The 10,169-nt window shown below is 27.2% G+C and overlaps 4 protein-coding genes across 6 annotated transcripts in view; 1 reads left to right on the forward strand and 3 right to left on the reverse strand.

Annotated features, from left to right (window-relative positions):
* Positions 1 to 381, reverse strand: part of LOC108574028 (glutamyl-tRNA(Gln) amidotransferase subunit B, mitochondrial) — a 2,745-nt gene extending 2,364 nt beyond the window's left edge. The window contains 1 exon segment of the mRNA XM_017936525.1: positions 373 to 381. Coding sequence (XP_017792014.1) covers positions 373 to 381 — 9 coding nt within the window.
* A 290-nt stretch (positions 382 to 671) lies between these two features.
* On the forward strand, positions 672 to 1,287 carry LOC108574029 (dolichol-phosphate mannosyltransferase subunit 3). The gene is made up of 3 exons (XM_017936526.1): positions 672 to 690; positions 903 to 1,130; positions 1,228 to 1,287. Exons 2-3 carry the CDS (start codon positions 903 to 905, stop codon positions 1,285 to 1,287), a joined length of 288 nt encoding a protein of 95 aa, XP_017792015.1. The 5' UTR covers positions 672 to 690.
* A 1,496-nt stretch (positions 1,288 to 2,783) lies between these two features.
* Positions 2,784 to 4,804, reverse strand: LOC108574059 (UV excision repair protein RAD23 homolog A). 2 transcript variants are annotated; one of them, XM_017936569.1, is made up of 6 exons: positions 4,599 to 4,804; positions 4,453 to 4,525; positions 4,064 to 4,223; positions 3,790 to 3,969; positions 3,365 to 3,696; positions 2,784 to 3,275 (listed from the first exon to the last, which is right to left on the reverse strand). In XM_017936569.1, the coding sequence occupies exons 1-6, from the start codon at positions 4,662 to 4,664 to the stop codon at positions 2,989 to 2,991; spliced, it is 1,098 nt and encodes a 365-aa protein (XP_017792058.1). In that variant the 5' UTR covers positions 4,665 to 4,804; the 3' UTR covers positions 2,784 to 2,988. The 2 variants fall into 2 exon arrangements, with proteins under 2 accessions (XP_017792058.1, XP_017792057.1); XM_017936568.1 differs by having other exon boundaries at positions 2,784 to 3,278.
* A 2,360-nt stretch (positions 4,805 to 7,164) lies between these two features.
* On the reverse strand, positions 7,165 to 9,989 carry LOC108574064 (cell cycle control protein 50A). 2 transcript variants are annotated; one of them, XM_017936576.1, is made up of 5 exons: positions 9,836 to 9,989; positions 8,738 to 9,556; positions 8,513 to 8,678; positions 7,953 to 8,009; positions 7,168 to 7,213 (listed from the first exon to the last, which is right to left on the reverse strand). In XM_017936576.1, the coding sequence occupies exons 1-4, from the start codon at positions 9,885 to 9,887 to the stop codon at positions 7,997 to 7,999; spliced, it is 1,050 nt and encodes a 349-aa protein (XP_017792065.1). In that variant the 5' UTR covers positions 9,888 to 9,989; the 3' UTR covers positions 7,168 to 7,213; positions 7,953 to 7,996. The 2 variants fall into 2 exon arrangements, with proteins under 2 accessions (XP_017792064.1, XP_017792065.1); XM_017936575.1 differs by lacking the exon at positions 7,953 to 8,009 and having other exon boundaries at positions 7,165 to 7,213.
* Positions 9,990 to 10,169: the final 180 nt, after the last annotated feature.

Below are 10,169 nucleotides of genomic sequence, written 5' to 3' on the forward strand. Positions count from 1 at the left end.
TACATTAGTAAAATAATATATTTAGCTTAATATTTATTAGAATCTTTTATATTTTTAATCATAATTATCATCTATTTGTTTATAAACAAGTTTTGCACGATAGCGAAAAACAATGAACATATCTACTAGTAGTAAATACTCATGAATGAGTCGAATATCATCTTACAAATATCGATACCTCGAATTTTCAGTTTGTATGCAATTATATATTTTATTTTTAAAATATGACATTTAACTTTGTTAAAAATTTGTATTACTTAAATTAAGAATAAAGAAAATAGAAAATTAATGAAATAAATAATGCAAATCAACGATTTAATCAAAATTTTAATTTAAATTAGCATTTTTTTTTTCAAGTATATTGTTAATTACAATACACATGCTTTTTATTGTATGAATTTAAATACTAATAAATGATAGCAAAAAAAATTGAGCTTATGGACAGTAACAATCCTACCGTGGCGCTATCACGTGGTAGAACGTGAAGTTTGAAATCAGATTCATTAATCAATACACGTTACATTCATGCGTTTCTACTGACAATGATACATATTTAAATCATGTATGTATTAAAATAACAATTAAAAAATACTATGTAATTATTTATAAGCTAAATAAAAATTGTATTAATGTACATAAGTAGTACAGACTTCATTATCTGTATACTGTTCCGTAGTATCGCAAATTAAGGTACGTAATCTAAAGAAAAATTATTCTTACCGTACGGTTAGTTTATTTACTGGTTTCAAGATGTTATGTATTTTAATACCATTCATAGTGGTTATACACTTTTAGAAAGTATTAAAAAATTGACTTCTTAATTAAGGAAACATTTAATATTTAATAAATTAAAAAATACTACCTTGTAATACATTTACACATATACACGTCTCAAATTTCAGATGACAAAGTTAATGGAGTGGCTTTTATTTGCTACTTTATCTTTTGGCATATGGATTGCTGTAATTACAGAAAGTGTTAGTTCATCTTTTATTGAAGAATGGCAACAACTTATTCTTTTCTTTCCACTCATTGCTTTATTCTTGTGCGGTCTGTATGCATCTATTACTATTTTATACAGGGTGTTCACATTTCATAATTGTGAAAATGCTGCTATTGAATTGCAGGAAGTGAGTATAAAAATTAATGTTGCACATTTTATTAAAACTAATATGTAAGGATTATCATAAACAAAGTAATTAATAAATTTCTTCTATATCTTTTTAGCAAATAGAGGAAGCTAAAAAAGATCTTCAAAGTAAAGGTGTGGTCTTGAAGGGCAAATGAATAATTGACATATATTTATATCATCTAAATCAAATAATGCAATAATACACAATCATCCTACTAATATAGGTTATATTTGTACATATTTTTTATAATGATAAAAAGTTTGAATTACAGAAATTAAAAAACTATATCATAAAAAAGTGTTTTTGTTTACATGATAGCAAAGAAAGCAATCATGTTCAATAACAGTTTCATTTGTAATATTTTATTATTTTTGGCATTTGACATAATGAAATCTAAGTTAATATATTTCTGTAACATAATGTTGATGTGTTTCAACTACCTGTAACAAATGAATCTTTAAGGCAATTTCTAATTATTATTACATAATAATAAAAAGTTAATCCTATAACAAAACATTAAAACATATAATGTTTTTTACATACATATGTATGTGTAATAAAACAAAAATATATTCTAATCCTCAAAATTTAACTTAACTATGCTTATATGTATCAAAACAGGGAAACTAATATATTCATTTGTGCCTAGACTCATAATTTTTATTTATTAAATATGCAATTTTGTAGTAATTATTTGTTTTACATTGGGTGTTATATTTCTAATAAAATTTTAATATCAATACTAGTATCTTAAAAATTCGAACGATTTCTAATAAGTTACATATTACTATGTTAAGGCTACAACATATTGAATGCATTTTTATAATATTAATAATCTCATTGCCTCCATTTTTATAGAAAGTTAATTACAAATTTTTTTTATAGATTCATACTTTTTGTAAGTCACCTTGAGTTTATCTATTTAAGATATTTCGTGTACGTTTATCTCTTATTATTATCTAGTCATAAGTTATTCGAGCTTTTTTAAATGAAAAAATGGATTGATATCGAGGTCAAAGCAAATTTAACATATATATATATATGTTACTTAAATTTTCATTTTTCTTTCACTTGAGAATTTCTTACATTTTGTTATTTTGTGATAAATGAAATGAGTTTCAATGTGTTATTAATGGATAACTATCTTCACCACTTTTGTTTAAAAAATACAAGACTTTTTTATACATACATACATAGGCGCAAGTTATACGCAAGTACACACATATATACATATGCAATCATACATATACGGATGCACTTACATAATTTTTATATCAGAAAGCCTATTAAATGTACAAAATATACTTGTCATGTACACACATACGTTTTGAATACACATATATCTTTACTTGTGTATACAAATTTGCATGTATGTGTAATTATACAATAGCTCTAACATATAAATACAATAAAGTATTTATATTTTTGTATACTAATCAGTAAACAAGCAGGCTTTCTTACATAAAAATGTAATTACACTGCTCCATATATTTAAAAAACGAAAAGTTTCGCCAAAGAGTAATTTTCAGACTGCAAGGATGGATAACACTTATGTAAAATACCAAATTTCAATCTCAAAATACATAAAACATAATATAAAGTATATTTTTTTAAGTAAATTACAAACAATTTAATACATGAAGTGGTATGCAGTTTCGGTGAATTTTATCATTTGCCAAATATATCAATGTAGGATTGATGCCTATCTAGAGAATTAATACAATAATATAAATATGTGTGCATACTTATATACAAAGTAAAGATGACCAGTTGAACATAACATGGCGCCTGTGTAATTACCCACCCTATATCAGTCCTTTAACTCCTTATTGTGAAATCAATGAAATGTGTTACTTCAGTCATCAAGATTTTGTGACAGCAAGAAATTAGCAGCAAGGTTTTCATTCTTTTCACACGCAAAATATGCTTGTACAACTAAATGCTCCGGAAATCCTAGTGCCTTCAACCTTTCAATAGCTTCTTTATCCTGTGGTGTTATCTGAATTATAGAAGTTTCTACCTCCGTTCCTATTTCCATACCTGCACCAGGCCCTCCACTTATTCCACCAGGAGCAGCTGCTGGTGCAACAGTAGATGCAGATACAGGTGTAGTTCTTCCTCCAGTACTACCAGTTGTTTCCACTACTCCAAAATAAAATACACATCATATTTACATAAACAGACAAATAAATAAAACATTATCTTCATTTTAGCAGATACCAGAAACTAACCAGGCTCATTAAGCATGCGTATAAATGCTTCTTGATTTTGGGAAATAAGCTGTAACAATGCAGGATTGGTTTGACCAATTTGTTGTAGTACAGCATTCAATAATTGAGGATTTTGTTGAATGACTTGACGCATTTGTTGAAATTGAGGCTGTGTCCGTAAAAATGCTAACGGAAGTTGGCCATGGTCTTGAAGTTGTTCCTGTGCTTCAAGTTGATCTTCTGGTAAATCTTCGAAAAGCTGCGCTGGTATACCCGTTAAAAGATATTCAACAGCCCTATCAGGATTATTGAAACTTGCTCTTAGCGCTTGTTCAACTTGTTCACGTTCGTATCTAATATAAATGAATTATGTCAGTACACCATACATTAAGAAAAACAATACTTAAATAATTGTACATTTTTTTATCACACATGTATCTATTTACCCCATATCCACAATATTGTTCACCATTGTATTATAATCTTCACCCATTAACAAGGCACTTTCAGCTTGACCTCCAACACATGCAGTAGTGGTACTTGCTGCAGATTGCTCTTGTACAGTAGTATTAGCAGGGTTTGATGCACCCTGAGCAGTAGGATTTGAACTAGGTTGTGCTGCTGAGCTACGGCAAAAAGTATATATTAAAAATATAAAGTTAAAAAATGTTTTACATTAAAAATGAAATGGAAATTTCTTGCGGTATTGTGAGTTAATACCTGGTTGTACTGCTTTCTTCTTTAGTATCCGCACTTGCGTGCTCTTCTTCAGTTGTTGTATGACCATTACCAGTTTTAAGTTTTGTTACCATAACAACTATAAATTTTTTTTCATCTATATTATACTTTGTTAATGGATGATCATCCGTTAATATTTTTCCTGTAAAAATAGCATATTATTAAATAGGTATACATTATCATCGTATGAAAATAATAATACTCATTAAAAATAAATATAGCTCTAATACTCTGCAACTTTTAAATTTGGATTCTTGTAAACAATAGTTATGAAAATAAATTTAAAAGAAATGACTAATCTTCAAGCACGTAAAAACATTGATAAATTCACAATGAAGTGAAAATAAGGTTATGTAAGCCATATCGCTCACCAGCATATATTAATTTCTGGTATTTAGCAGGAAAACCTTTCTGAGTTTCGATCTTTTGTTTCAAATCCCTTACCTGCAAAAAAATATAATTAAAATATATTGCATTTTAAAAAGCCACATATTTTACATTTACTATATTCACTTACCGTTTGCGATGGATCAATTTCTACTGTAAACGTCTGCTGTTGTAAGGTTTTTAGTGTTATAATCATGTTGAAAGGTAAAAAATTAGTGGTACGTTGTCAGCTGACAAAGGAAACTTTGAAGGATATGGTTTAATAAGGGTATAGAGATGTTTTGGTAAATCTTTTCAGCGATGAGTCGGCACTGCTTAAAGCAACTTACAAATGCTTAACTCGGACTAGTATGCAGCTGAAAACATATGATGACATAAAGCAGTGTTTTCAATCATGAACAATTGAATACATAAGGTTTGTACTAAAATAAGGCTGTGTCGCTTCAAATTAATATTAATTTAGTTTCCACTAATTGTGGTAAAACAACACTGATATATTGTAACCTTCTGTAAAGTACATTTTCTACAATCATCTTACAATAAATAATTTATGTATTGATAAATAATTGCATGTCTTCATTGTTCGTGTTGTTTAAGTCCTTTCCTTATTTTCTATGGTGTCCTGAAAGGTCCATCTGTAATTCATGCAAAAAATATTCATTTTTTAATTTTTAATAAAAGTTATAAGCAATTTCGAACTAATCTACTGAATGCAATGGATAATTCAATGCAAAATTAATATATAAAGCTGTTTTATTAAGTTAAAGCATACAATAATTTTATTTAAGATTTCCAATAATTATAAACAACCACCTAAATTGTTATTTAACAAGAAACGCTAATTATTCTATAATTAAAGTACTTGAAAATAAACCAGAAACTGTATTTTTCTATCTAGATTATTAGTAATGCTAAAACGAGGGTAACAATAGCGAAGAGAGACAAGGAAAGGATAGTGGTAGACAAGGATAGCACTAGAACAACGAGTTAGAAAAGGAAAGAAATTGGTGTAGAGAAGGATAGCACTAGAGTAATAAGTAAGACAAGGAAAGCAATAGTAATAGCCAAAGGACAGAAAATTTCAAAGGTGAAACTAAGCCATTTCGTGTTTGGTAACGCGTACTACAACTTTTTAATAGGAACACAGAATATCAACAGAGGTATTAGACAAGGAACGCACTAGTGTGCGAGAAGGATAGAGAGAAAACGTTTCCTATTAGTCCATTGGTCGCTAAGCTTCGCCTCCCAGGTCCTAATACAAGTCGGTCGGTGAAAAATCATTAACAACTCAATAATTACGATGATTTTATGAACTTTTAGAATTGAAGAATGAAGTGTGAATCTTTAGCAACTTTCTCATATAGATTTTAATACTCTAGATCCTTTCAATGATTAATTATTAATAATTGTAGTACGGGATGTCGGGAACGATACTGCATACTTTTACGGTTTTTCAATAATTTCATACCTTCTACTAAATTCTCATACAAATAACTATATACATCTGAAAGGCATCTCCTTTAGCTACATTCTCATATAATTTTTATTAACATGTTCCTTGTGGTTTGATAGCTATTTAACATTCTTTGCATGAAAAGTTGTTAATGATTTTTCACCGACCGACTTGTATTAGGACCTGGGATGTGAAGCTTAGCGACCAATGGACCAATAGGAAACGTTTTCTCTCTATCCTTCTCGCACACTAGTGCGTTCCTTGTCTAATACCTCTGTTGATATTCTGTGTTCCTATTAAAAAGTTGTAGTACGCGTCACCAAACACGAGATGGCGTTAGTTTCACCTTTGAAATTTTCTGTCCTTATCTCTTGCTATTCCTTTCCTTGTCTAATTCATTTCTCTAGTGCTATCCTTGTCTACCGCTATTCCTTTCTTTGTCTAACTCATTTCTCTAGTGTTATCCTTGTCTAACCCTATTCCTTTCCTTTAACTCGTTGTTACAGTGCTATCCTTGTCTAACTCGTTGGTCTAGTGCTATCCACTCTTGTGTAACTTATTTTTACAAATAAATGCATATAGGTAAATGAAAAAATATTATTGTGACATTTTTATTTGTATATTTATACATTTGCGTGTGACTAGAGTAAAACTAAAGGTATTCCACAATAAACTATAATTTTAAATAGACTGTAATAATACATTATACATTAAATGAAATTTAGTGATGTATTAAGATACACAAAAATTTTATCATTTCTATTTCAGTATTACATGTAAAAAACTTTTTTCTAAAAATTAACTCGACATTTAAAATATGATAATAACGTTTATCTTTTACAAGAAAAGAATTATATTTATAACTTTCATTGTTAATTAAATGAATTTTTTAATCGAATTATTCAACTTGATAGAGTTATGTTAAATTGACAAATTTTCATACATTAAGGTGTATTTCTTAATGATATTATTATTTTGGGTATTTCAATACATGTACATGAAAAATATATAAATATTAATAATTATAGTTGAATATCCATATACCATTGATTATGTTCCTGCAATGTAATTATATCTATCTTATTGTGCATAAATACTGTGTTATGTTTACACATTTTCTTTTTATGAAATTATATTATTATATATTAACACTTTTTTTTAATTATATTATATTGTATAACACTTACAAATTAAATGCAGAATATCCAGAATTTTCTTCAACTTTTGTAATAACTATGCAAAATTATTCTTGGTATGGTGTATTTGGAGTCACATTAATCATATCTGTTGCACTATAAAACATATAACAAAATTATATGATAAAGTTAAATAAAGTTCACAATAAATTTTTAATATAACACTATTAAAGTATTCGTTAAATTGCAAGCTTAATCTTACAAAAAAAAATTCATTCAATCTATGCAAATAAAATATTGTGATTAATTTGTAACAAAACTTCTGCTATAACATAATGAATGTTCTACATCTTACCTTCTAACCAAGTACATGCTATGAATATTTCCATTCATTTTTAAATTCTATACACTTAAATATAAATCTTTTATATGCTGATAAAAGTCTAATTTTTTCAAAGTAATTTAAATAATTCTGGCAGAATGTATATAGAAAATGATACTATACTGTACCATGACCTTAATGTTAATTAATTTTTATTATACATCAATTTCAAATGGTATAATGTTACTAAATATAACGTATAATGTATAAAGCATATTTATGAAGCAAATAATACAAAAAGTGAGCAATGTAAATTATTAATATGATTCATGAATAGTTATATAATAATTTAAAAACTTGTAAAGAAAAGACAATTGATTTAATATACAACTACATACATGATTGACTTAAAATTAAAATTTATGTTCATAAAATATGAATTAGGTAACAAAAATATTTATAACAAATCAACAAGACACAAATATTTAAAAAATATTTACAAAGCCATATCACAAGTAAAACTACATTAACATTCTTGCAGGATAGACATAACACAGTATCACAAACACTTACAAGAACAATTATGGTGCCCTAAGCATACTTTGTTGCAGTCATCTTTACATTAGTTTGCTGTATAACATACATTATATAACAGTTTATTGTGAAATTTTAATTGAAAAAAATATATATGTATATATATATATATATATTATGAATTGTGCTGAAAATGATATAATTGCGATTTGTAAAATTTTCGTAATTGTTAAAAACTCGTTACATTATAGTGATTAATAAATGCATTTACTGTCAAGTTTATCTTTCAATTATTTATTTGAAAGAATATACTGCACAATGAAACAAGACATAATAGTTTTACATACTTTTAAACAAATGTTTTCAATCTTTTAAAGTAGCTTGATAGTAAATGCAACAATGTGATAAATGCAGATGACAGAAAAATTGTATTCACCTTTCTATGTACTATATCATTATATTTTTAATTTTTTTTAAATTCATTTTTAAAGCAACTGCATTTTTTAATTCTTTTAATCAAAGCCTCTTTTAAGCATAACACCATATAGTGAAAAGTGAAAAAAGAAAAGTTAAATTTAATACATAAAATGGATCCTTACCTTTTAGAGCATTTGATGTGTATTATTAATAGTGTAATGCCTAACAATAAACAAATACATCCTACAACTATATAAGCAATACCAAGAAAAGGATTCTTTCCACCAAGAAGGGATGTAGTGCTTAAAATCATTCTTTTTCTGCCATCAAAGGCAGATACAGGATATGCTATAGAAAAAAATTAAATTATTTTTAACTTATAATTGGTGTTAGTAATTTTTACTTACTATAGGTAACAGTAAGTGTATAATTCCCTGCTAATAGACCTTCAGTGAAACCAGCTGCTGTGTGATCAACTCTGCGATAAAGTTTTCTGAAAGTAGGTAATGCTGCAGTTCTCATCCAAACAATTAAATCTTCATTTTGGAAACCATTATTGTTTTCATTATATGGATCTAACTCATAAATAGGTTTAGTCCAATTCTTTGGTTTTGCAAAATGTTTAAATACTTCACTTAAATTACCACCAGGATTTCTAAATTTAATGTTCTTATCTGAAGGCCATGCTATACCAGTTTTTAATAATGGTACATCTCTACCATGTTTCACAGAATGTAATTTCAATTCATCACTGAATAATGAATTAGCAATAGCACCACATGGTACAATAGGTACGCCATTATCATAAGCAAATGGTTCACAATCACCTGAGACAATATCACTTAATTTTCCTAATAACTGATTGTCATCTCTTGATTTTACATATCGCCTATGATTTTGATAGAAATTAGTCAAACCATAATACATATATATTTTCCCATTAAAGTCATAAGGTAATGTGAAATTTAGTTCACAGTAACAAGGTTCTGTACGATTAATTGCTATAACATCTGCACATTTGAAAGGCACTCCTTTTGCACGAAGTATGTTTGTAGAATTACAATCTGTATAGTCTAAAATATATTCTTTGACTTGGTCAGAAAAATAAAGTAATCCAACTCCAACTGGTATAAAAGCAATTCCAATTACAAAAAATGTTGGTAACACAGTTCCAGCAGTAAGTATTGGTTGCCAAGCAGGTAAACGTTGCTGTTTAAATGCACTATCTGTATAAATAAAACATTATTTGATCTTAAATATTTATATAAAACTTACATATTATACACAAACTTTTATAATAAAAATAAAATATAAAAAGAAAAAAAGTAAGGTAAGAATTTAATTTATCAATTATACAAGTAAATTTTTGTATTTTCACATAAAGAATTAAACAACTTGCATTTCTATTATCAAATTAAACTTTTAATAAGATTTTTACATGTATACTAAATAAGACAGAATAAATATAACCTAACAAAAAATGAATTTCTATATAATAAACTTACCCGATGGTTTTTTCGTTTTAGGTAACGAGCCAATTTCACTAATAGAAGTCATACTTCTTTTTTGAGGTAATAACTTCTTTTCTTCTTAGATTTTAACACCTGAATACTGTCATTTGCAAAAGCTATTACAGTATCAATTACTTATCACACACTTATAGTGACACAACATAGAGTAATAACGAATACGACCGACACGTCAAAATTAAACACATGTATTTTAAATTGAATGTAAAATTACTTTTATTATTTACAAAAACTATACCTTCAAAAAATTAAAAATTGTTCATAATAATTTGAGCTTTAAACTTATGTTACAAATGTATTATAGGTTCTT

The sequence above is a fragment of the Habropoda laboriosa genome, unplaced genomic scaffold (assembly GCF_001263275.1).
Source record: "Habropoda laboriosa isolate 0110345459 unplaced genomic scaffold, ASM126327v1 scaffold145, whole genome shotgun sequence".
Taxonomy (NCBI): Eukaryota; Metazoa; Arthropoda; class Insecta; order Hymenoptera; family Apidae; genus Habropoda; species Habropoda laboriosa.

What these genes read in the sequence shown, in the direction of transcription:
- LOC108574029 (XM_017936526.1), top strand. Translation starts at nt 903, where the DNA reads ATGACAAAGTTAATGGAGTGGCTTTTATTTGCTACTTTATCTTTTGGC. An exon ending in CTGCTATTGAATTGCAGGAA is followed by an intron (nt 1,131 to 1,227) that starts GTGAGTATAAAA and finishes ATATCTTTTTAG; the next exon opens with CAAATAGAGGAAGCTAAAAA.
- LOC108574059 (XM_017936568.1), bottom strand. Translation starts at nt 4,664, where the DNA reads ATGATTATAACACTAAAAACCTTACAACAGCAGACGTTTACAGTAGAA. An exon ending in CCAGAAATTAATATATGCTG is followed by an intron (nt 4,224 to 4,452) that starts GTGAGCGATATG and finishes CTATTTTTACAG; the next exon opens with GAAAAATATTAACGGATGAT. An exon ending in ACGCATGCTTAATGAGCCTG is followed by an intron (nt 3,279 to 3,364) that starts GTTAGTTTCTGG and finishes TTTATTTTGGAG; the next exon opens with TAGTGGAAACAACTGGTAGT.
- LOC108574064 (XM_017936575.1), bottom strand. Translation starts at nt 9,887, where the DNA reads ATGACTTCTATTAGTGAAATTGGCTCGTTACCTAAAACGAAAAAACCA. An exon ending in TAAAACGAAAAAACCATCGG is followed by an intron (nt 9,557 to 9,835) that starts GTAAGTTTATTA and finishes TTATTTATACAG; the next exon opens with ATAGTGCATTTAAACAGCAA. An exon ending in CACATCAAATGCTCTAAAAG is followed by an intron (nt 7,214 to 8,512) that starts GTAAGGATCCAT and finishes TATGTTTTATAG; the next exon opens with TGCAACAGATATGATTAATG.